This window comes from Equus quagga, chromosome 1 (genome assembly GCF_021613505.1).
Source record: "Equus quagga isolate Etosha38 chromosome 1, UCLA_HA_Equagga_1.0, whole genome shotgun sequence".
NCBI classification, from domain to species: Eukaryota; Metazoa; Chordata; class Mammalia; order Perissodactyla; family Equidae; genus Equus; species Equus quagga.
The window spans coordinates 49,009,366-49,036,685 of NC_060267.1; the positions used below are offsets into that span (position 1 = coordinate 49,009,366).

At 35.1% G+C, this 27,320-nt stretch overlaps 1 protein-coding gene across 3 annotated transcripts; it reads left to right on the forward strand.

Moving 5' to 3' along the window:
- Nucleotides 1–8,890: 8,890 nt before the first annotated feature.
- On the forward strand, nucleotides 8,891–17,604 carry KLRB1 (killer cell lectin like receptor B1). 3 transcript variants are annotated; one of them, XM_046638340.1, is made up of 6 exons: nucleotides 8,891–9,025; nucleotides 11,457–11,555; nucleotides 12,243–12,305; nucleotides 13,457–13,611; nucleotides 13,972–14,087; nucleotides 16,772–17,604. In XM_046638340.1, the coding sequence occupies exons 1-6, from the start codon at nucleotides 8,941–8,943 to the stop codon at nucleotides 16,917–16,919; spliced, it is 666 nt and encodes a 221-aa protein (XP_046494296.1). In that variant the 5' UTR covers nucleotides 8,891–8,940; the 3' UTR covers nucleotides 16,920–17,604. The 3 variants fall into 3 exon arrangements, with proteins under 3 accessions (XP_046494296.1, XP_046494289.1, XP_046494304.1); XM_046638333.1 differs by having other exon boundaries at nucleotides 12,231–12,305; nucleotides 16,772–17,599; XM_046638348.1 differs by lacking the exon at nucleotides 12,243–12,305 and having other exon boundaries at nucleotides 16,772–17,602.
- Nucleotides 17,605–27,320: the final 9,716 nt, after the last annotated feature.

Genomic DNA, 27,320 nt, shown 5'->3' on the forward strand with positions numbered 1-27,320 from the left:
GGAAATTTCTGACCTTGAACACAAAAAATTTCTGTGTGGTATCTTTTCTCATTGTAATGTTGAAAATGTTCCGAATATTGGTATAATTCATTATGGAACAAGCTGTAGGAAGTGCATTTGCTATTTGGAAGAGTTTATATTTGGGCTTGTGTTAATCAGTAAGTTCAGTTGGTATTTAGAATTCTTTAATTTGTGTATGATCTGCTTATATTAATAACAGCAAATTCAGCTATAATACCCAATCATACATACGCAAAATCATCTTTTACAGCCAAATATAACCATTAGCCTGACTTAAAGGTGGAAAATTCATTAGGAAATGTTATATGTTGAATTGCGCTCCTCTCTGACCCCAATATTCATATATTCAAATCCTAATCCCAGTACCTCAGACTCTGACTCTGTTTGGAGATAGGTTCTTTAAAGAAGTAATTAAATTAAAATAAGATCATTTGGGTGAAGCCGAATCCAATATGACTGGTGTTAGGACACAGACACATACAGAGAGAAGGTCATGTGAAGACAGGGAGAGAAGACAGCCATTTACAACCCAAGGAGAGAGGCCTCAGAAGAAATTAACCCTGCTGGCATCTTAATCTTGGACTTCTAGACACCAGAACTATGAGAAAATAAGTATCTGTCGTTTAAGTCACCCAGTCCCTGGTATTTCATTATGGCAACCTTAGCAAACTAACACAGGAGGTGTTCTCTATCTATTCCCCCGTACATAGTATAAACGCAATAAATACATCACACATTCATTCATTTCTTCAATATATATCCATGTAATTCTTCTCTGGCATTACAAAAATAGTCATGGCTCAAGGGAAAATTTCCATAATAGAAAAAACAAATTGATATTACCACATTGCAAATAAATTATAAGTATATTTTGTGTGCAAAATCTGCAGGAACACAGAAGAAGAAGGGATAAAAATGTATCTGTTTTTACAGAACATTGAAGTACTGAGACTTAAAAAAAATTGATACTTAAGCAGTACAGCTTGATGCTAATGAGTGAGAAGGCCAAGCAAAGAGATCACAACCCGTGGACAAAGGATGAGTTCTTTAGTGGTCAGAGTTTGTCTCACTTCTCTGAAACCACACCTAACTCTCTAATATTTTAAAATTTTCTTAGAAGGCAGTAAGTATTGTTTAACTGTTTAAATTTAGCCAGAATCATTTTGTTTACAATTCCATATCTGAATAAGCTAGTTAATGGTGCACACAGGCTCATGTGTCAGTGTTAAATGAGGGAGAACATAGGTGGGGTGATGCTGCCGCACAGTTTTTAATTCCTGCTTTTACTCCATCTCCCATCTCCATTGTCCCACTGCATTCCTCCAACAATTGACCATTTTCCAATTCTCCAGCTTTGGGAGAGGGGGAGATTCCATTGAAAACATTGTCCTTACATCTCGAATATTTTCAGATAATATACCCTCCTTTCTCTTATTTGTAATTACTGAATACTAATTTTCCCCCAGTTCCACAACTTGTCTTTTTTCTTTTTCCTATTTTGGTAAAAATACATAAGATACAGTTTATCTTTATAACAATTAAGTGTACAGTTTATTAGTGTTAACTATACTCACATTGTTGTGAAACAGATCTCCAGAATTTTTTATCTCACACATCTGAAACTCCATACCCACTAAACAATTCCCTTTTTTCCCCTCCCCCCAGCCACTGGGAATCAGTAGTCTACTTTCTTTTCTATGAATTTTACTCCTTTGGATCCCATATATAAGTGGAATAATATACTATTGTCTTTTTGTAATTGGCTTGTTTCACTCAGCATAGTATCCTCAAGAATCCATGTTGTAGTAAGTGACAGAATTTCCCTCCTTTTTAAGGTTGAATACTATCCCATTGTATGTATATATCACATTGTCTTTATCTATTCATCCATCCATGGATATTTGGGTTGCTTTCAACTCTTGGTTATTGTGAATATTGCTGCTATGAATATGGGTATGCAAAAATCTCTTCAATGCACTGCTTTTAATTCTTTCAAATATATACCCAGGAGTGGGATTACCGGATCATATGGTAGTTCTATTTTTAAATTTTGAGGAATCTCTATATTGTTTTCCATAGTGGTTGCACCATTTTACAATCCCATCAATAGTGCACAAGGATTTCAATTTCTCCACATCCTTGCCAACACTTGCTATTTTCTGTTCTTTTTATTATTATTAACCATCCTAATAGGCGTGAAGGGATATCTCATTGTTGTTTTTATTTGCATTTCTCAGATGATTAGTAATGTTAATCATTTTCCATATGCTTATTGGCCATTTGTATATCATCTTAGGAAAAATGTCTATTCAAGTCCTTTGCTCATTTTTTTTTTTTAAAGATTTTATTTTTTCCTTTTTCTCTCCAAAGCCCCCCGGTACATAGTTGTGTATTCTTCGTTGTGGGTTCTTCTAGTTGTGGCATGTGGGACGCTGCCTCAGCGTGGTCTGATGAGCAGTGCCATGTCCGCGCCCAGGATTCGAACTAACGAAACACTGGGCCGCCTGCAGCGAGCGCGTGAACTTAACCACTCGGCCACGGGGCCAGCCCCCCTTTGCTCATTTTTTAAATCAGATTCTTTGATTGTTTTTGGTTAATGAGTCATAGAAGTTCTTTATATATTCTGGATATTAAGCCCTTATCAGATACATAATTCGAAAATATTTTCTCCCATTCTATAAGTTGACTTTTCACTCTGTTGATTGTGTTCTTTGATGCACAAAAGTTTTTAAGTTAAATGTAGTCCCATTTGTGTACTTTTGCTTTTGTCGCCTGTGTTTTGGGTACCATATATGACAAATCATTGCCAAGTCCAATGTCATAAAGCTTTTCCAGTATGTTTTCTTCTAGGAGTTTTATAGTTATAGGTCTTACATGAGGTCTTTAGTCCATTTTGAGTTTATTTTTGTATGTAGTGTAAGGTAAGGGTCTAATTTCATTGTTTTTGCATGTAGACATCTAGTTTTCCCAGCATTACTTGTTGAAGAAACTGTCTTTTCCTCACTGAGCAGTATTGGCACCCCTGTTGCAGATCATATGCCACATACATGGGGATTTATTTCTGAGCTTTCTATTCTATTTCATTCGTCTATTTGTCTGTCTTTACACTGGTACCACACTGTTTTGATTACTGTAGTTTTGCAATATGTTTTGAATCAGTGTGAGTCATCCAACTTTGCTCTTCTTTTTAAAAATTGTTTTGCCCAGGGGCTGGCCCCATGGCCGAGTGGTTAAGTTCACGTGCTCCGCTGCAGGCGGCCCAGTGTTTCATTGGTTCGAATCCTGGGCGTGGACATGGCACTACTTGTCAAGCCATGCTGAGGCGGCGTCCCGCATGCCACAGCTAGAAGGACCCACAACGAAGAATATGCAACTATGTACCACGGGGCTTTGGGGAGAAAAAGGAAAAAAAATAAAATCGTTAAAAAAAAAAAAAACAGTTCGGCAGTTCCTCAGATGTTAAAAAAAAAAAATTGTTTTGTCCATTTGAGGTCCCTAGAGATTCCATGTAAATTTAAGGATTTTTTTTTTTCCTGTTTCTGAAAAAAAAAAAGCCACTTGAATTTCAATAGGGAGTTCATGGAATCTGTAGATCACTTTGGGTATTATGCACATCTTAACAATATTAAGTCTTCCAATCCATGGACATGATATTTCTTTGCATTTATTTATATCTTCTTTAATTTCTTCCAGAAATATTTTGTAGTTTTCAGTGTCCTAGTCTTTCACCTCCTCAATTAGGTTTATTCCTAAGTATTTTATTCTTCTTCATACTGTTAAAAATGAAATTAATTTCTTCATTTTCTCTCCAGATTTTTCATCATTAGTATACAAAATGCAATTGATTTCTGTGTGTTGACTTTGTATACTGCAACTTAGCTTAATTCATTTATTAGTTCTGACAGGGTTTTTTTTGGTGGAGTCTTTAGGGTTTTTTACAAATAAGATTATAACTTCTCTGAACAGGGATAATTTTACTTTTTTTTTTTTCAATTTGGAGATCTTTTATTTCTTTTACCTGTCTAATTGCTCTGTGTAAGACTTCTAATATTATGTTGAATAAAAGTAGTGAGAGAAGACGTTCTTGTCTTTTTTCTGATCTTAGGGAAAAAGCTTTCAGTCTTTCACCATTGAATGTGCCGTTAGCTATGAGCTTTTCATAAATGGCCTTTATTATATTGAGGTAGTTTCCTTCTATTCTTACTTTGTTGAGTGTTTTTACCATGAAAGGTTGTTGAATTTTGTCAAATGTTTGTTCTCCATCAATTGAGATCATCATGTGGTTTTTGTCCTTCATTCTATTAATATGATGTACTATATTTACTGATTTTTCTATGTTGAACCGTCCCTTTATTTCAGGAATAAATCTACTTGATTATGATTTATAATCCTTTTAATGTACCGTTGAATTTGGTTTGTTAGTACTTTGTTGAAACTTTTTGCATTATTCATCAGGAATATTGGTCTGTAGTTTTCTTTCCTTGTAGTGTTTCTGTCTGGCTTTGATATCAGGGTAATGTTGGCCTTATAGAGTGAGCTTGGAAGTGTTCTATCCTCTGCAGTTTTTGGAAGATTTCCAGGAGAATTGGTATAAACTTTTCTTTAAATGTTAGGTAAAATTCTCCAGTGAATCCATCTGGTCCTGGGCTTTTCTTTGTTAGGAGTTTTTTAAATACTATTTCAATCTTATCCATTGTTGATCATTTCACATTTTATATTTCTTCACAATTCAGTCTTGGTACATTTCTAGAAATTTATCCATTTCCTCAAGGTTATCTAATACGTTGGTGTACAATTGCTCATAGTCTTATTTTCATTAAGTTGTCTTTCCATATTCTCCTTCAGCTCATTGAGTATCTACATAACAGCTATTTTGTTTTTTATTGGGGTGTAATAGACATATAATATATTATTTTCAGGTGTATAACACAAGGATTTGACATTTGTATACATTGTGAAATGATCACCACAATAAATCTAGTTAATATCCATCACCATGCATAGTTACAGCAATTATTTTAAATTCTTTGTCACACAGCTCATAGATCTGAAATCCATTAGGGTCAATTTTCAGAATTTTATTTATTTCCTTTTATTGGACCACGTTTTCTTGTTTCTTTGTATGTTTATTTGTTTGATGGGATTTAGGCATTTGAAGAAATAACCACCTCTTCCCATCTTTATGTACTGGCCTCTTGAAGAGGAAGACCTTCACCAATCAGCCCAGTTGAAGGTTCTAGGACTTTTCAAACCTTTCTTAGCTCTTGCTCCTCACATGTCTGTCTGCAGAACTGTAGCTCTGCATGCTGCTTGCCTGTTTTCAGTGTCTTCCAAACTTGCACTGGTCCCATAAGCACTCCAAGTCAGGCAAGACAGAAACCAGTCCCTTGAGTAGCCCCCAGACAATCCAGAATGTTGGATGCACAATCTGCTCTTTTGTTTCCATCTCAAAGGAGGATTCACTCTATACAGGATTTCCTCCTTATGTCTCCACACTATGCCTTGTAAAGGAAGGGACACTAACAGGTGCACCAAATGCTGGGAATTGTCCTACCTCTTTTGTTGGAATTCCTTCTTGGTTTTACAATGGTCTAGGTGTTGTAGCTTCTCAACTGGTTTCTAGAGTTCCTACGGAGGTATTCTGGTCCATATGTTTTTGTCAACTTTGTATCTCTGTGGGAGAAGGAGGACCTGTGGCTTCCTAGTCTGCCTTCTTGCTGAAGTCACCATTTTCTTTTCTATTTTAAGCCTAGAGAGGATTCTCTTGTCTCATGATGACCACTTGTTGCCTCTTGTATTTTCACCTTCTTGCACAAATGATTCTCTTATCACTTTCTTATCACTCTTTTCTCCATGTTGTAGCCATCTCCTGGCCTTTATTGTACTTCTTCACATTCAGAAGTAACTTTGTTTTTATTTTACTGTATTTTTCTTTTCACTCCAACTCTCACTTTTAACCTAGCAAAACTCAATGTCAAAATAGGGAATGTAGTCAAAAATCTATCTTTATTCTTCATTGAGCTACTCAAAATTATTTCTACTATTGACACATCCTAAATCTCAGAGTTACTTATAATTATTCACCCTCTGAAATTTTTACCTTTAATTTCATATATATTATGTGTGTTTGTGTGTAGATATAATCTCTCTCTCTCTCTCTCTCTATATATATATATTTATACACATATATGTATGTATATATAGTGGTGACACTATATTGCTGAATTCCAATGTGCTATGTTGCAAAAGTGTCACCTAGGTGATTAGATGATCAAATGAATCAATTAACATAACTAGAAAAATTCTGTAGGTGTGAATTCTCATGAAGGTTTTGCTTTATATGTATGCAATAATGATTGTATAATAAGGGTCTTTTGTGATAGAATATAATTGTGAAGATGGTTATAACAAACCATCCATGGTCTATCAATATGTTTCATACTACATATGAACAAGTAAAGACTCTTCTTTGGTTTGTATTTCTAGCCAGTTTATATTTTTTCAGCTTACAGGCTTTTGCCAGCTTCTGCTTGAAGGGAACACTCTTACCTCAAATAAGTTATTTTTAACATGGTCATTGTGGATTCCTGTAGTCACAGTCATGTTTCATGACTTGAAATTAAACTTCAGTACAATAAAAGTTCTGTTTTAATCTCCTGATTAGATCACTACAATTCTACTCACTCTACAGATCTTCCTCAACTTATGACGGAGTTATATCTTGATAAACCCATCATAAATTGAAAATATCATAAGTCAAAAATGCATTTAATACACCTAACCTACTCGGCATAAGGTAGCCTAGCCTACCTTAACCACACTCAGAACATTTACATTAGCCTAGAGTTGGGCAAAATTATATATTACAAAGTCTATTTTATAATAAATCTTAAATATCACAGGCAGTTTATTGAATATTGTGCTGAAAGTGAAAAACAGAATGGGTGAATGGGTGCAGAATGGTTCTAAGTGTATTGGTTGTTTGCCCTCATGATTGCACGCCTGACTGGGAGCTGCAGCTTGCTGCCACTGCCCAGCATCGTGAAAGAGTATTGTCCTGCATATTGCTGGCCCAGGAAAAGATAAAAATTCAAAGTACAGTTTCTACTGAATGTGTATCATTTTTGCACTATCATAAGGTCAAAAACTTGTAAGTCAAACCATTATAAGTTGGTGACTGGCTGTATTGATCTTTCTAAAATATCCCCACACATTTTACTTGCCACATGAGTGTTTCTTTATGTGTGGTCCATGAGTCATATGAATTACCTGAGATGACTTTTTTAGCACATTCCCAACCTCAGACTAACTGTACCTTGGGAAGGGAAGGAGTATATGTGGCAGGATTTTACATTATTAACAAGTTTTCAGGTAATTCTTAAATATACTAAAACTCGAGAATCACTATTTTATATAGATGACCCAGGACACTCTTTCGTAATTCTGGCAGATTGTGTTTATGCTAAAAATTTAACTGAAGTATGAGGCAGAACCAAATATCGTAGCATAAATAAAGCAATTGTTAGTTACAAAATCGTCAGATAAACATTTTCATTGAATAACTAAAGGGTGCATACAATGGCATAATCAACCTAGGTTAGTTTTATTGACTATATAATACTCAAGACTTTCACAATATTTTAGAGAGTAAAACATCCATCTTCTAAACAATGGTGGGTTGGCATTGATGCTTCACGCTAGAAATTAAACTTTCACAAAAAAATAATAGAAATATCTTAGAAACCTTAACTCAAGTTCAGAGGAGTATTACCAAGAATACTGGTTATATTTTCATAATAATGATTCATATGTTTCTAAAAGGAGCAATCACTTTTGGTTTTCCCACTGTCATCTTAAAGATGCATAAATTATAATCTTCATATTTTTCTTCTTCGGTGATTAAACTCTCACATATGCTTACTTCTCCCTTCATAATTATCAGTGATCTTTAAGGAATAAGTGTATACCTCTATGACAGGCACAGAATGAAAATTTTCTGCTATGAATGAAAATTTCTTATCTTCTGGGGTACAAAGCCAGAAGACTGCTTCCACTGTCCAATAACTGGAGCGCCTGGTACAATTCTGCCGTGATCACAGGAAGCGACTTTTGAGGAAATCCCTGGGGTTTTCTTTTCTCACCTGTAATGGGAGAATGCCAGACTTGGTGGCATCTAGGGTCCTGTTCTAAAAAATCTATGCCTGAAATTCCTATAAAGAGACAAGAAATTCCATAAGTTCAAGTTCTCCACTTTCTATAATTCTGGCAGATTTCCAATTCTTTTACTTATGTGGAGACATATTCACACGTGTCTTTAGAGCTAAGCTAAGAGTAGTCTATTCATCTTTAGCTCTTTGCTTTTTCTATTGTATTATTTCAGGGACCTTTTCCACCTTTACAAACACCGCTTTCTACATTTTGCAACTTTCTTTGGAGCACAAAGGTTTCAGGAAGAATTTAGAGATTTGAAAGGCATCCTACAGTTTTTTGCATTAACTTTTTTTTTTTACAACATTGTATTAAATATTATTTATCTTGATTACTGAGTTTTTTGGAGGCCCCTTAAATTTGCACCCTGGGAGAGTGCATTTCCCTCACCCTGGTCCTGGTCCCAAGAGAGGTAATCAGAAGGAATGGTTAGAGGAATAATTGCAAACAAACCTTCCTAGAATTTTGTCAAACAATGGACCAATTAATTAAACAAAGTAGATATTACGTGTTTAAGTATAATGGACACCCAGTAAGTGGATTGTCTCACTAATTTATGGAGAAAACTCACAGCTAGAAGTGTGGGTGGGTGGGGATACAAGAGAGACAACACAGCATTTCAGACTGGGCACTTCCTTTTGCTGAACTTGCCTCACAGAACTTGGAGTTTGCCCTGATACATGAGTTTGGTGCCACATTCTCTTGTTTGCAATGGACAGACCTGTGATATATGCTGATTTAAACTTACCCCGGGATTCTGGCCTTAAAAGTTCATCACCCTCGTCTCCTCCTCAGGGTAAGTGGCTTTTTTTCTTGTAGCCTTTGTATATCTTTCAGAGTTAGATTTTCCTCTTAAATTTACGGCTTTAAATTGTTGCTTTGAAGATGAGCAGCAGGCTTATATTAATGTTAAATAGGTATAGGATAGATTGCCTGGAAGCAATCGCAACTCTGCAGAAAAGCACATACCTCATAGATTTCTTTTTTATCAAGTTATCAGTGTGAAGGGTGAACCTGGCTCCTATTACTGAGCCTTGGTTAAAAGACACTGAAGAAATATTTTACATGTATGAAAAGAGGAATATTTTTAGAGACACATTGCTACCTTGCTCTAATAGTAACCTAACTTATTCCAAATCCCTCTACCATATAACAATACTATGATTAAGTTCTAGTGCATTTGCATCCATAGCACTCCCTTCTGAATACAAAGTGTGGGCTTACTGACTAACATCCTTCACTCTCCAAAGGGAAGGAGAAAAGACTTCTGGAAGAAAATTGTAATGAAGATCAAGACTTGAATGTAATTACAATCTGATAGTTTCTAACTTGAAAAGTATCACAGCTTAGATGGAGATAAAGCCACAAGACACTAGAGAATAATCCTAATGAACACAGTTGACATTTGTTGAAGTCAGCACTTTTCTGTGCGTCAGCGGAGTTAGTATTCTGAGTGAAAGGAATGAGGAACTGTAATGCAAGGTAATAGGTGATGGAAGCCATGGCCTGGGAATGGATAAAAAGGGACCAGAAACTAGGCATAAAACATGTATAAAATTATCATGAGCTAGTATTACCTTCTTAAGTCTAAACAAATTTACTAACATTGATAATATTGCAATTTTTATCCATCCTGACATTCATTCTACATTGTGCTAAGCATGTGGATTGTATCTTCTTGGACAGTTTGAAACCATTAAATTATCAACATTCTAAATTAGGGAAAAAAAAAGAGTAAATTTCACTATACTCTTCATATGAAGGTTAAGGGAAATTGGAGGATTTTGATAACCACAGTGAGCATTTGCTCAAGCCGCTGTTATTTTCTGATGGGAAAGGGCAAGACTCTTTTTCTCTGTTCAGATCTAGCAAAAGCGGGCAGAAGGGAAGTAATGTTGAAAGGAGATGTCAAAAAAACAGATATAGAAAAAGACAGTGAGTTTTTCCTTGAAAACTACTATCTATGATCCTAAATCAATGGGTCCAGAAAACTTGCCTAGTCTGATAGTAATCATTGTGCTATAAAATATCATCCTGAAAGTAAATCAGAAAAAAAAATAGTAGAATAAAGTCAGAGAAAATTGTGTGATTATGAAACATTGATCTGGTATTACAATTATTGTGAAACCACAACTGAGCTCGTTGGCTAACCTGTCGACCGTGGTAACCATGTAGAAAAATGATTGTATCAAAGGCAGGCAGTAAAACCAGTGAGAGATGTGAGTGGTGACCTATATTGTTTATGGCCAAGGGTTTGATCTCTTAGAAGAGTAGATAAGGTGTTGGCAAAAAGCCTGCAGAGCTTATTCATTCATTCAAAAATAAGCGCCTACTATGTGCCAGGAAGGCTCTAGGTGCTGAGGATACTGCAGTGAACAAAATGGAGAAAAAATAGTTTCCTTTATTGTATTTATATTATACTACTATTTATTATTTTGCTCTATGAAATCCATATTTTTAAAGATGTCTAGAAGCAAAATACATTGATAAAGTCGTGAGTAATTTATGATCCCATTATATTAATTAATTAACATAATCACAACTTTTGATGAACATGAATAATAGAGTATATTGTTATTGATATGATTACAGAGAAAAACAAAGGCATTTGACTTTTTTTAGACTATGCGATATTATAGATGTAAGTTCATGTTATAATTATTGAAATACTGAAAATAATGTGCAAATTCACAAAACACTCTTCCTTGAATGACATACATTTGACGCTAGTTGGAGATGATTTTTCTAGATGATAGTAAAGCAGAGGAATCCATGTCCAAGAATAGAACCGTCATATATCACCAGTACCTAAAATGGTGATTGGCACAAAATAGAGCCTCAAAAAATGTATCTTGAATAAATGAAGGCCATCCTTTTTACACAAAATTCTTTGATTTACTTCCTACAATAGGGCATATGCTTCACTTTTGTATAGCACTTGGCAGTTTTCAAAATATGTTTACATCTGTCTCATTTGATTCTGACAGCAATCTTCCGTACACATAACAAGCATAAATATTTCTATTTTATAAATGAGCAAACTCTCGGTTGGCTCTGACTAAGATTGCGTCTTGTGGGACTCTACTTTAAGATGGCTGATAAATGTTCCTTCCTGCCCCCATCCCTCAGCCTGAATCTATCTATCTGTATGTCATCCAAACCACATTCACTTTTTGTACCAGATGAACCCAACTGAGTTAACTGAGTATATTTTCTTAACTTCTCAGATATCCGTCAGTGTCCACGTTGGCACCAATTTGCTCTGAAACTTGGTTGTGCTGGAATTCTTCTTCTTGCCTTGACTGTGATTGTATTGAGTGTCTCAGGTGAGTGATGCAAGATCATTTGTTTCTTGCTCTACTTATTTTGCTTTTATCATAAATATTAGAGTGTCTTAACAAAATTTTGCCACCCCAAACAATGAAAGACCAATGAAATAAGAATAATTACAAAATAATGCTTCTAACAATGCTCAGCTCATATTCCCTTTGCACATTTCTCTTCCCAATTGTTCTGATAGTCTTCATGGGATATTTCACACGTGTTCTGACAACTTTAAAAAAGATCATAATTATGACAAAAACATGACAATAACAAAGCAAATAAAAATTCCAATTATTTAGAGTTTCTTAAGTATCTACTAAATCTCAGATTGCAGTAGGCAATCTATCCCTTGGTATAGGCATAATGATACTCACTCTGAAAATGAGAAAGTTCAGGCATGAGTGTAAGCAATTTGAGAGTTTAAGTAACACCCCAAAGCTTGCTTATGCAGTATGTAACAGGTAACCTAATGGCTGTGTGGGTTCACTTATATATTTTCTTGTCTGTTTGTATATACTGTCTTCTAACTAGACTCTGTTACTACATTGCTATTGTCTTTATCTTCTGTCCATATTCAAGCTTATTGAGATACCTTAGTTTCCTCAAGTGATAAAGATAACATCCATTCCACCACACATTTCAGCATTTAATCTTAATGGTTTCTTCATATTTACTAGTGATATTCTTAGGACAAAAATCATCAATAGAAAAAAGCAGTGTGGATATTCAAGAGAGAAGGAACGAAACAACAGGTAATTTTGTGACTTGAATCTCCTAAGAATAACAGCTAACATTTGTTAGATATCAAGCATTACCTTAGTTAAGGCTCATAACAACCCACAGGTTAAGACAGTATTATCACCTGATTTTATGCTTGACAAAACTGAGGCATGGCAAGGATACGCAACTCTCTCAGGGTCATACAACTAGTAAGTGGTGACACAGGGGATTGTGCTCAGGTGGTCTAACTTCAAAGCCTATGATCACGCTGACAGCACACTGCCTCATGAAAAGCTGCTGCTAGGATATTCAATAACTAATAGACAAATATCAAGTTAAAAGTAAAATATGCATTTAAGTAGAATATTTGGTACTTTTAGTGAATGTCAAACAGTTAATTTTGGTCTGAAGTTAATTAATAGAACTCAAACATAAAATACTTTAATATTTACTGTATTAATTATTAAGACATTAATCTTGTTCCAGTAAGTGGTGTGTGTTAATAAAGACAACTATTGTTGAATGACTGTAGCAAAATGTGATATGTGTGCACATTCTTACAGAACAGAAATTTTAAGAAATCTGAAAAATCCTTCTGGAAAATGCTATCCAATAAGTCACATTAAGTAGGCAAATATATTATTTGGCAATTAGAAATTTTCTTATGATTTTTTTCTCCATGGCATTTGTCATTAATTTAGTAAAATTAATTATTATTTCCTTTACACTTTGCACATTGTTTAAAGTAAGTATTTTTAAGACAAGTTTTACATTGGTCGTGTAATAGAATAAGCACTGGTGACGAATTTAAGGCAACTCAGATATAGTTTTGACTGTGCCACCATTTGATTGTATGGACTCGAACAAGTTATTCTGTCTATCTTAAAATTTAAGATGTGGCTGCTCAAATTAATTCGACGGTCCTTTTCCTATTCTAAAATTCTAAGCTTCCATTTTTGCTCAGTATAACATGTCACTAATTTCCAATTCTTGGTACCAGAATGAACAATAGGTCTCAAAAACTTCAAAATTGTAATAAATTCATTGATTATTCTAGCAGCGATAATCTAAGACTTCTGAGCATTTATAATGACGTGTGTGTGTGTGTGGTTGTGGTGGGGTGGGAACAGATTAGAAGTGTAACATTTATTATTTATTTTTTTCTTTCTCTTTCTTACTTTAGAGAGACCAAACCTGTTAAACTGCCCAATGGATTGGCATCTAATTCAAGAAAAATGCTTGTTTATTTCTCAAAATCCTAGCCCTTGGAATGACAGTCTAGCTGACTGTTCCATAAAAGAATCCATTTTGCTGCTTATTCGAGATCAGGAAGAATTGGTAAAATATTAAATAAAATATTTGAATAGAACCTAGCCGTTTCTTCTAACCATATCAGCATCTTTGGACTTTAGCCTAAAATTTCTATGCAGATGGAAGTAGCAACTTTGATTTCAAGAAGCTCACAATCTGAGAGACTAAACAGACATGTGAGCAAATAAATGAATAAAATTTGATGAATACAATGATATAAATATAAATATGTAAAGAGAAATGTCACAAAGAAGGAATAATTAACTCTGATGCAGAGTTAGGAAAGGCTTCACAGAGGCAATACCTGCACTGGGTTTTAGAGGATGAGTAGAATACAAGCAGTGAAACAGATTCTGTATTCAGCCATTTCTTCTGTTCCATTTACAGAAACTCGTACAAAAACTGATAGAACATGGAGGAATTCTATACTGGATTGGATTAAATTTTACATTACCAGAGAAGAACTGGAGGTGGATAAATGGTTCTTTTTTAAAACCTGATGCGTGAGTATTAGATAAGCTAATTTTAATGTTTAATTTACGTAGTTTACATTGTGAGGTATTAATATGGTTATTGAAGATTGAGTTTTGTAATTTTAGTTTAGTTTAGAAATTCTCAAGAGGTTCAGAATAGGCTAAGAAGATGGATGATTCTGAGGTTGGTTGAAAAATTCTGTACATGAAAAGACATCAACCATTTACAACAATATATGTATTTATCTACAGTGGAGTCTTAGGAGACAGAGAATAGGCTAACTCTTTTGGGAGGGGCCCATGAAATACAAAAATCTCTCACTGGAGGCTATTGGCACACAGAATTTTTTAAGTAGAATTTTTCAAACTATGGGACAATATACCATGGTAGGTTACAACCAGGATTGAAACCGTGAATATGAAAAGAATAAATTAGACAATATCAGAGTATAGAACCAAGACATTTAAAGGAAACTAAGTACACTGTGACAAATATTATAGTATATTTTAACCAGTGGTATAAAAGAGTTATTTGAGGAGATGTGACAAATATATGCATAGATCACAAAGGAGCCATTTGCTGTTTTCTGTTGGATGTCTCATTATAGTTTTTTATGTAAGATGGTCAAAATAACCATAAATGAAATAGAAGCCTTGATGCTATACAGTTAAATTACATATTTTAACAGAATTCGAGGTTAATTGTACAGCAAAGGGGGTTTTTTTCCCTCTCAGGCAAAAGTGTATAGGCATTCAACCAAGATTCTGTAAAGAATTTTTGATGAGTTTTTCAGAAAAGAGAACATTAACTGTTACATTTTGTCTGTGAATGATGTAATCAAATATGCATAAATCAGAGTTAAAGTAGGTTTTTATCATTCCAAAAACAAGAGGTTGAAATTGAAAACACAGGACCGAGTTTATCTAAAATATAGTGATAACTCGTTAAGTGTGGAAAAGTACTAACATTGAAAGAAATGGCTTAATTAGCAAATTTTGACATTATTTGACCTATGTTCTAAAATATTATTTTAAACGTAAGACTTTAAAATAAAGATTATTTATCTTATTTATTTAATATAAAGATTATTTATTTTATTTTTAAAATAAAGATTATTTTAAAGTAAGTGTTCTGGACTGAAATAAATTTATGAAAAGGCAAACATGCTCATTCTGTTAAATAAAATCTATCCTGATTTTTTGTATGCTCTCTGGGAATTATTTTCTATATTTCATTTACATGTAAATGAAACTTCAATACTGGCTTGTTTTTATTTTTTCATACATAGTGAAGGTTAATTTTGTTTTATTAAGTTTAGCATGTATGTGTGTGTGTGTTTCTCATTGGGCCATGACGTTTATTTTATTGAGGTTTATAATAAAAATGAAATTGCAAAACACTGAAGTTTCTACAAGCAGAAATATAGGTAAAGTAGATGGATTAAATTCAGTTGAACATTCCATTTTATTTTGAGGATAAAAATGATGCGTGATCAAAACAGTAGTGATAGGTAAACCTGAAGGTGTCATGTTATAGTAGAAAGGGCATCAGTTAGACTCTGCTTTTATTTTAACTCTCAGCCCTGATCTTCAGGGAAGGAAAAAAACAGAGAGTGATAATTTTCTTCCACAGGATTGTTTTGGGGATTAAATGACATAATGTTGGAGAAGTAGGCAGATATCAAGTCAAGAAAGGCCTGGGAAGCCACTGAGCACCTTTTGGAAAGGGATTCATCGACTTGGCAAGATGAGTGTTAAAAAAGTTATCTTGAAAATTGAAGAAAAGATCAGAAAGGTAGAAGAGATAAAAAAAAATAGAGAAGACTTTTACAATAGCCCAATTGACAGAAGTTCATAGTTTGACTAGAGCGTCCGCATTAGGAAGAGATTAGCTGCTCAGGTCCAAGGGGGCTGCATGAAGAAACGGAACAAAAGAAAAAACAAAAGCTGTGATGGAACCCTGCCCACGGTCACAACTTCACTTTCTATTTGAGACAAATGGATGGGTCTTGAACTCCTCTAATCCTTGCAACCCAATCCTAATACTGCCTATCCCATTGTTTGACTTCTATTCTCATGTCCACCTGCAGTGAGCCATAAGACTCACGCTTGTTTGAAACTAGTAGTATATTGAAGCAGACACCAATCAACCTCTGTTTGGAATGTGAAAAAAAGGAATCTCTGACTATGTACGATGTGTATTGAGCCTCTTTTCCTAATTGCATGCAAATTCTGTAGACCCTATATATCCAGCACCCTCCGTGTACTTATTACTTTTACTGAGCACGTTCTTTGTTTAAACATTTCCACACTTCCAAGGACATCATTTTAATGCCTCTTCCAAATATTAGGCGGTTATATCCTGTATATTTAAGAAGATTGAGGCTCAGTGAAGAAACTTTTCACATGACATGTTAATACCAGAAAAAAGAGATTCAATTCCCAATTTCCAAAGCTTCTCTTGTTTTGCATCATTACGAAATTTCATGTTAGAAGGATTCTTGTCCAGTGAAGATGAACTTGAAAGTTCTAGAGCTTCATATTAGCATTACATTAAAATTTTATGCCATTATATTTGTGACTGTATACTTTCTCTATGCTTAATATTTAAGCATCTCATTGCTTCCTGAAAGTTGTAGAAAATATTGGCTGGTTGAGGAGAATTATGTGAGAAAATCCCAAACACTAAGAAAGTTTTTTCTTTTGCTCCACAGATTAAAAATTACTGGGGATGCTGAAGAAAATAACTGTGCTTTAATTTCGAAGGAAAAAATTTTTTCTGAGAACTGTGAGGCAGAAAATAAATGGATCTGCCAAAAAGAACTAAAATCTGTCAGAAATAAAGTGTGTCCAGACTCTTGACTGTATATCCCCTCTCAATTTACTTCCCATCACAAGTCTCTGTAATTTTAACTATATAACTATATATACTGTTAAAATGGTTTAATATACATTTAGTGGCACAAAGTGAGCAAATAGCACAAATTCTAAAATTGTTGTGAATCTTACAGAAGTTCATGTCTAAACTATTTATTCTATAAACGAGGCAACAGATACACAGAGAAGACGTGTACTATTTTAAGAGACAGAGATGTTCTGTCGCAAGAATCCTAGACCAGCTGAGGGGAATTGGTTTCTACTCCTGGCATATATGCGTAACCTTCATTGATACCTTCTATGCCTTAGCTGATCTCCAAAAACGTTGTAGTAAACGATTTCTAAAGTCTTGTGCGTCTCTCATAGTCTGTGATTTTTCACAACACCACACAACTGGGTTGTGGCAGAATATTAATTAAAGTCCATTCTCTTGACTCTTACATCAGAGACACCTAACTAAAGGAGTTTGGAAAGAAAGCTTACCTCTAGACCCCCATTCCAAAATTCTTCCCATTTCAATTTTCTCATTTCTTCTTTATTTTCATTCAATGTCTCTTTTTATGGCTCACACATAATCTGTAGGAAATATGTTATCAAACTTTTCATTATTCTAATGGAAAATAAGTGATATTTTTTCAGTTCTGCAATTGGGGAAATGAAGGTAACAAAAGAGAAATGTTTATTCTGATAGATCTCTTGGATGCTCACTTTTTAAAAACATATGCCAAATTTTCTATGGAAATTAAATAAATGATAAAACTCAATTTAGGCATGTAATAAAATTTCTGAAAAATAGATATCTACTTACTGTGATAATTCAATGTCAATTAAATTAAATTAAAGTACGTACTATAATGACGAAAATAATATTTCAATTCCTGTTTTCCATGCATGAGGATTTTTAATACTTGTTAATATAAAATTTTAAACACATCAAAAATCCAAAGTATAATTCGTTTTGTACTAATTAAGGAAACATTCTAGACAAGAGCATCATTATGAAATAATATTTGATAAAAGTGAGATTTTGAAGTGTTTGATTCTTTGGGGGATATGAAAGAAATATTCCCACAATTGACAAAGTACATTTCCATCTCTTTGGAATGATATTCAAAGCAACCTTCTAAAGCAATTCAGGCTCCCGAAGCCCATTCAGTTAGTCCAGAATTCATTCCACACATAGACCTTTTCCTTCTCCTGTACTTGCTAGATGTGAAATCAAGTGCCCCTAAAGCACACATTTGTAAGAAACGTTCACAATTAAACTAACCCAAGAAGTTAGGTTTTGTCACTGTCATTTGTTTTTGCAGTTTTGGATAATAGAGTAAATTTGCAATTGGATATGATACTGCTGACATCATCTCTGAAACTCAAACTATGAAGGTACAACTCCATGAGAAAGCATGTCTAACCACATTCTTGGCAGGTTAAAAAATATTAGATCTCAAGGGAAAATTTTGGTAACAGTATTTGAGTCAATGTTTATCAGTAATAAACTACCCGCCACTCCAAGCCAAGTCAAAAGAGATACCTATTATGCCATTCAAGATCCACCATCTACATTTCTTCTGTGTAGCCCGTGCTCAGGCACATTGACTCCTCACCATTCTCCAGACACATCCTGACATTTTATGATTTTATGGTTTAATGCATGTTGTCCCATAAGTGTGAGGTGCACACAACCCCTTTGTTCTTTGCCTAGAAAAATCCTAGTAATTGTGGAAGGCTTGAATCAAATGTTAATTCCTTTATGAATTTTTCCTGAAATCTCTCTGTCTCTTACAAATTGCAATATTTTTCTTCCCACTTTTCTGAAAGATGATTTAATTTCTTTTTTGCTATATTATAATTAGTTGTTTTTATGTTTGTAAGGCTGGTTCCACTCCTCTCCTGGCTAGAGTTGGACAAATACCAAGACAGAACAATTAAAGGAAGAAAAGAGACAGTCCCTGACACGTTTCAATATAGTAAGCTAAGAGGAGTAATGGCATAGTAATGGTCTATTTATGTTGTAGTAAATGGACCTTGAGGCTGGACCAATGAGATTCCTTTTATTTATTTTCTATGCTATGTGCTTGGATTTGAACTCTATTCGCTTCTGTTTTATCTTCTGGCCCATCCATTCCACAGAGCTCTTCAATATACAAGGTATGCATTAACAAGTAGGTATCATGGAAAAACACTTATGATGGGAAAAAATTAAATGATAAAATATTCTTGATGCATTAGCCTAGTTTTGTCTTTCTTTTTTTTTTTTTATTGCTGAGGAAGATTCACCCTGAGCTAACATCTGTGCCAGTCTTCCTCTATTTTTTTAATATGTGGGCCGCCAGCACATCACGGCTGCTAACAGAGTGGTATAGGTCCATGCCTGGGATCAGAGCCCAGGTGGCCAAAGCAGAGAAAACTAGATTTTTTTTTTAACCATTGTTTCCAATCTATAGATGTGTAGGCAGTCAGCAATCAGATTCTGCTCTTTATAATGCAGGTAGGGTAAACAAGAATAACTTTAGACTTCCATACCAAGCAGGTTGGGAAAGGAAAATCCAGGAATTAAGGGTAAAAAGATAATTATAAAAAAATAAAATTTTGAGTTCTAAACACCTATAAAGTCATGAAGCAACTAACTTAAGCTGGTCTGGTGGGGACATCTTTTAGTCTACTCCTTGGCAGCAATTCAAGTTTACTTCTGCAACTGTTTGTGATGAACTCCATTCTGCCACCTTGTGGATTTTTTCGGCTTTGTTTTTGTTTTTGTGGCTGTGCTCGTTCTCTTCCAACCAAGCAAAACAAAACAAAGAAAAAATAGCTCTATATCAGTCAGAACGGGTTTATCCATTTTGTCCTTTTGCAACCCTTTGTTTACTTATTTCATAATATATGAAATTGGAAAATTATTTGCTTATTATTTTGTTGTTGTTGCTGTTATTATTGGTTACTATTACTACTACTACTGCTCTTAGTATTAGACTCTCTCCATGGGAATATGAGTTCCATGAAAGCAAGGACCTTCATGGTTTTATTAACCAGTGCATGGTTCTGGCACATAGTAGATGCTCAGTGAATATTTCCTGAACAAATAAATTATTATGTATTCAAATTTATGCATTGAATGGGCTTACCTAGGCGGTACTTGCTTGGGGTCTCTGATGTAGTTGGAGTGAGATGGTGACTGGGGTTGGAGTTATCACCAGGCCTCCCTCACTCACATGTGGCTTTTGATTATGACTGCTGCCTGGAACCTCAGCAGGGTGGCTGAGTTACAAGAGCAGTTTTTCTAAAAGGACCATTTTTCAAATAATAATACAAGCAGCATAGAATGATTTGTCAACATTTGGGAGGTGATTCACTAAGAGAGCTAGGACCCAAGTCTGATCCCCCAGGTATATGAAGCCAGTTGCTCTCTTTGATCTCAAAACAATCAATCAGGGCTCTTTCAAAATAAACATTGGAATGCTGCACAATCACAGTGTGCTTTGGGTTTATCTTTTGCGCTACATGGGAAATTTTCAATGTTCTACTTTAGGAAGTAGGTAACTGCTACATGGCTAAAAATTCCAAGGCAAAGGCATTCAGTAGGCATAATCTCTAAAGGTAATTCCAATTTTGACTGAAATTGCTCTTCAGGTAGCTCATTTTCTTCTCCAAGTTTTTGTTCAGGTATTTTTATTCATTAGTAATTATTTTCAGGCATGAAAAACAGTATCCAATTGTTACTACTTTATTTCATTTTCTTGTCTGGTGCTAAAGGGAATATAGGATGTTTAAATTAAAGATTAAGTGATTTTGTCTAATCTCCAATGGAGGGGTGGATCTAGAATGCAAAGTCTTCAATCACAGTTATCTTTGCCTGTTTCTTCACTGATGAATCCCAAGAACCTAGAAAAATGCCGGGCACGTGGTAGGCACTCAGTGACTATTGAATGGATGATGACACAAAAAGAAGTATAAACATTCCATGTCAGAGCTTAAGTTTTGGAGGAAATTGTAGGTAGTTAATAAAACAATGTGTCAGGAGATGCTATATGGGATAAAAATGGCTTTGTTCATACTGTTTTTCTAATTGAATACCCTTATTTTCTTCTTTACCTGTTGAAAACTTTGAATATTTTTTGACTCAAATTAAGTCTGTCTTCTCTGGAGCTACTCATGATTGGTTCAGACTTCAGTAAATGCTGTTTTCTATGAAATCTTGTTATACTTTCAAACTGGTTAATATTCTTTGTATTAAATATATTATCAATTTCTTTCTCTCTCAATTTTGTTATCATGCTAAGACAAATGTAGGTCTTTAGGGCTATTTATCATATTTATTGTAAAATTTTCACACTGGCTTAGCATGTAATTGAGCAGCTTCTGGCTTATTAGTATTCTTTCCTAAAGGAACATCCATTGCAGTCATCAGCCAGAGACAGACAAAAACAGTTCAGACAAATAATTGCTAAACAAAATAACCCCCAAAATTTCTAACCAATCAAATCAGAACAGACAAATCAGCACCTAATTATTCAAAAATGTTTCAAATTTAAATAGTGGAATTATATAATGCTAAATAGGACTATAGTTAAAACAGGAAGTACAACTGTACTTACTACTTGAATCAGTTAAGTTTTTACTACATAACAAACCACCCAAAAACTCAACTGATTAAAACACAATTTAGCTTTGCTTGTGAGACTACGGTTTAGCTGGAAGATTCTATTGATCTGATCCTAATTCATGTGATTTTGTCTGAGTTCACTCACGCATCTGTGGGCAACTGACTGATCTGCTGAGGACTGGCTGGTCCAGGGTGACGTCAGTCACCAGTGGGTCAGTTGACTCATTGTCCAGTTGGCTGACAGATCTACATGTTTCTTATTCTCCATCACATTATCTCAAGTGGTTCACATGGTGGCTGGGCAGAGTTCCAAGGGGTAGAGGAACCTAGGTTTGTGAGTGAACACTGTCACTCTCCCCACATTCTTTTGGACAAATCAAGTAAAAAGGCCAGACCAGATTCAAGGGGCGGGAGAAACAGACTTCTGCTCTTGCTAGGAGGAGATGCAAAGTCATATTACAAAGGGCATGGGTACAAAGAGAGGTAGAGAACCAGAACTGGTGCTAATTTTTTCATCAATTTTTATGTAACCCTTGAAAATTATTTCTAGCTGTATCATGCTCCACACAGTGTACATGGAGAAATTTCTCCTGTTAATTGGGATATTGGTACTAGATGGCCACAAAATGCGCTTTCCAATGGAAGGATTCAACAATTCTGTGATTATACCCACAAAAATTAGAATGGAGGAGAAAAAACGGACTTTGAATCAATAAAATATGTCACTTAGTTTGAAAGTATGTTTTTCCTAGTGAATGGGCTTTAGTTTTGAGGAGGAAAAGAAGCTGCAAATAGCTTTCTAACAATGAGGAAGATCTAGTTCCTTTTGAAGCAACTGGAAAGCAGTAAAAGATCACCAGGCTCCCGGATGTGGCATGTCAGAAAGTTCCAGAGGATCATGAGCAAGATGAATTGCCTGCTGTGTGAGAAAGATAAAGTTCACAGGGTAATTCATTCAGAACCAGGTCTATTTCATTTTCTTATCAAAGAAATTTATCATTTAATTGCCAGGTCCTCATCATATGTCATATTGCCTACTGCCTTTTCATCCTTTATTATTTTGTTACATTACTCTCTCCTCCTTGCTAGTATATGGGATGGCAGTGCATAGGAGCAGGAAGACGAGTAATTGGCTCTAATTAAGTATCTCTATGGTAATAACTACAGAAACCCAATATATCTATAATGTGTTTTTGGAAACACCTATCCATATACTGCAAACAGAGTGCACAGAGATGTTTTATGGCATCTGTAATCACATATGTACATATTTTAAGAGGAACTATGTTTCCTTCTCCATAGGAACCTATTCACAGCAACAGAATGTCAGTTGAGTTTATCAGACATTTCCTTCTAGTGTCATTGTCTCTGAGGACTAAGACTCTGAAAGTACACTGTTAGAGAGTTACCACATTCAAGTCAAACAAAAAGAGAAGTGACTCTTTTTACGAGTGGAAAGAAAGCCAAAGATTCCTGAGTCCAATTTCCTCACTTTACATGTGAGAGCTACTCACACCTGACTTAGGTAAGGTCACAAATTAAACATTGACAGAGCCAGGACTACAAATTAGATTTCTCCCAAATGATCAGTCTTTGCTTCTTTCTATTTCAGCATTCCTTCCACTTTCCAGCATGCCTATTTGAATGTTAACCTCTCTATTGTAGTGTGAATTTTCTCCATGATTCTTGCCTTGTGAGATTTTTACACATCTCTCCTCCTAGAGCCAGCATTGGAGCATGTTGTGCAAAGAAATATTTTTTTCTGGATGCTCCTTTCACAGCAGGAAGGCTCTTATGTAGTAAATTCAAAAGTGAGTCTCTCGCCACCTTGTAACTATAATGTACAGCTGCAACTATAAAATAGCAGTTTTTAGGGGGAAAGCTTCATGTTTACAAAAAGGTTCAAGAATCGTTGAATAAGCAACGATATTTTCCTCAACTGGACCCAATAATTATTACAACTTTTCCACATGAACTTTACCTCTCTCTCTTGCTTCCTATTATCTTTTTTTTCTGAATGATTTGAAAGTAAGTTGAACATATCAATAAATGTATGAAAATTAAAAATAATTCAATATATATTCTAAGATATATTTTATAACCAAATTTTTGCAAAATGTCTTTTAGGACCCCTTCTCTCCCTGACCCAGGATCTAATCAAAGTTTACCCTTCATACTTGGTTATTGTCACTTTGGTCTCTTATAACAGAGAATGGTCCCTCTGCTCTTTCTCTTATCTCCATGGCATTCATTTACTGAAGAGTCTAGGCCAATTTTATTATAGAATGTCTTGCATTATGGATTCTGATCTGATTTTTCCCTCATAATTTCAGTGTCAATTTTAAAATGTGGTCCCAATACCTTTGACATTTCCTATTGAGAAGAGGAGTCTCTGCCCACTGCCCTTGGATGTGATGGAGCTTTGACTACTTTGGCAAATGTGACATCCAAAGCTAGATTGTAAAACTCAGTGTAGCTTCTGACGACAATGAGAAGCTCTTAGGAAGTCTGCTTTTGGAACTCAGCCTCCAGATGAGAAGAAGTGAGGCCACATAGAGGTATTCTGGACAACAGTCCAAGCTGAAGTTCCAAGTGACAGCCATCCTCAACTGCTAAATAAGTAGGTGAGGAAGGCTTTGCAATGACTCCAGACCCAGCCAACATCTGATTGCAACTGCACGAGAAACTCTAAGAGAGAAACACCGGGCTGAGCCCTGTCAACACTCAGAGCTGTACCAGATAATAAAATGATTGTGGTTGTTTTAAGCCACTATGTTTTGGAGTAATTTGTCATTCTGCTGTAGATAACTGAAACAGTATTATTTACACTGCTCCTCCATCTCCTCCATAAGGCTGATGCTACTAATGATGCTTCATTATAACCCCTTGTTATTTTTGTTTTCCTAAAACAAAGAAAGAACTTTCTGGTCTAACAGGGCTCCTATCCTAAGTGTTTAAGTTATTATAGTATACATGTTTTCAACAAAATTTCACTCCGTGAAATCTTGGCTCTCAATGTTTATGTGAATACTATATGACTTTTAATATCGACATGGTTTCATTTCTTATTTTTTTATCCTTTGTTTGCTTCAGAGATTAGACAGAAGCTCTGAGAGGCTGCTGATTAGCTATTATTTTTTTCTAAAAGTCTTTTCTAAACAGGAGTGTCAGTATATGCAATGAGAAAATGAATGGATTTGAGTCCTAATCCAGCACCTGAATTATGTGATCTTGAATAAGTGACTAAATCTCTTGGAAATTTAATTTAATTTATTCACTAATGATGAGAGCATTCAAGACAATAACATTCTTTCTAGGTAAGACTTTGGCCATATCTTATACATTTAGATATGCAATGCTGTCAATATAATTTATTATAAATACTCTGTAGTTAAAACTTTCAATTCAAGAATTATTTAGAAGAGTGATATCCTTTCTTCCAAGTATTGAGGGTTTTTTTGTTTAAAATGTTTTAATGATTTCTAAAATAATGACAAAATATTTAACTCTGTACCTTGTATTTTTTGAAAAAGAAATAATGTGTTCTCTGAGGTGCATGATTTAGATAGCTCATGTTATTTGTACTGTACTCTGCTATATTCTAATGAATCTTTAGTCAAGTGAACCTAGCAAATATAGAGTGTGGTATGGCAAAGCTTCCCACCATTTTATTTCTATATGTTCCACATATATTTTAGAACAACATTTCTTTAGATATTCTTAATCTGTTCTTGTAAAGTTCAAGACCAATTATTCATTGAAGAAATAATGAATGATCTACAATTCCCAGCAATATTTTTGTCACTTGGGATACATCAGTGAACAGAATATGGAAAGACTCCAGACCCTACAGAGCTTACACTCTCTATTGGTCAGATTAACAATAAACCAAATAAGTAAATGTGTAAAATGTAATAAATACTAAGGAAGGAAAAAAGGTAAGAAAGGGTGAAGGATGTAAGGGATGGTCATGGCGTTGACTGCTGTATTAAATTAATAAGGTGGCCAAGGTCAGATATATTAAGCAAAAGCTTGAAGGAGATGAGAGATTTAGCAAATAAAATACTAAAGAGATGAGGCAATAGAATATCACAGTGAAAGAGGGATCCAGGGAGAAGGAAGAGCCAATGAAAAACAAAATACGACTGGCACAGTCCAGGAACAGCAAGAAGGTGAAAACGGCTGGAGCTGGGTAAATGAAACCACAATGACATAGCAAGGTGAGATTATGTAATAACTGTAGGTCATTGTAAGGACTTTTGCTTCTTTTCTGTGGGAAATGAGAAGTTATTGAGAGGTTTACAGCAGAGTAATGTCTTGACCTGGCTTATGTTTTAGTTTTAGGGCATCAATTTGCTTTCTGTATTGACAAAAGACTGAAGGGCAAAGTCAGAAGCAACGAGACAGGGTGGGAGGCAATTATGGAAATACAGGAAGGAGATGATGGTGGCTCAGAGCATATGATAGCCCTAGGGGTAGTCAGAGGTGCTTGGATTCTGGTAATATTTTGAATGTGAAATTCACAGGATTTGCGGACAGATTGGTGTGGGATGTGAGAGATAAAGGACAGCTGAAGTGATGTGGGATTTTAAGGCCTGACTACGAGAAAGAGGGATTTGTTATCAAGGGAAATGGGGGAAGGTTTTGGGTAAAGTAGGTTTGCGGGTAGATTAACAGCTCCATTTTGGACAAGTGAGATCAAGATATCCATCAGATATACAACTAACGATTCGTAGTATGTAACTCAATACACAAGTTTGGGGTTAAGAGAGAGAGCTCTGGGCTGCACTTGGAAATATGGGGGTTAGTTTATAAAGTTACGGAAGTAAAAAAGATCATTGAGAAAGGGAATGTTGATAGAGAAGAGAAGAGGCCTGGGACTTAGCCCTGGTGGCACCCCAACACTGAAAAATTGGGGAGAAGTTGAGGGATCAACAAAAAAGACTGTGGATAAGACACCAATGAGGAGGTGGAAAACCACAAAGGGCATTGCCCTGCTAGGTAAGTGAAGGAAGAGTATCAAGAAGGAAGAAGTGTGTCCAATGGTGGATTTTTTTTTTTTCAGGAAAGATGTTATGTGGTATAATTTCTTAAGTCTATTAATAATTTGATAATTTTGTTGAGTGTAGTATTCTTAGGTCAAAATCTTTAAAAACAAACATGCAAACAAAAAACTCTCTAGGTATTCCCTTGTAGTCTTTTATTATTTATTATTTCATGAAAGTAGAGACCAGCACGGTTCTCTTCCTGGGGAGTAAATCTGTATGCTTATCCGCTCGTCTCCACCCTCCAGTCCCACCTCTACTCTCCATCCTTTCCTTAAAATCAAAAGACAATTTAATAGGCATCCACATCTCATAAGAGAGAGCTACTGCATGCTGGTTTTCAGTTTGCGTCAGCTACATTCAAAAACATTCCCCCTTGCTCTGCTTTTGTTTGCTGGTCTACCATTTATCCTGTAAATAAAGCAACATTGGTGGGATTATGGAAGTCTTTTGAACATATCACCTGGCTCCACTGCTCTTCTAAATAGAGACCATCAGATCAAGATCTGTCCCCTTTGCATCAACTTTTTTTTTGCCTTTCTGCACTATATGTGCATATATGCATGGAAGACACTTTCTAGTTTCTAGTACTTATGCAAGTTTTTTTTTTTTTGGTTGTTTTTTATTCTGCTTTATATTTTAAGAGGTTTGGAAGAGAACAGTACTTTGGTTACGTTTCTACTTAGTCTCTAGCCTCTAGCTAGCAATGTGGCTGAACCATTTGTAGCCATCCTGTTTTAC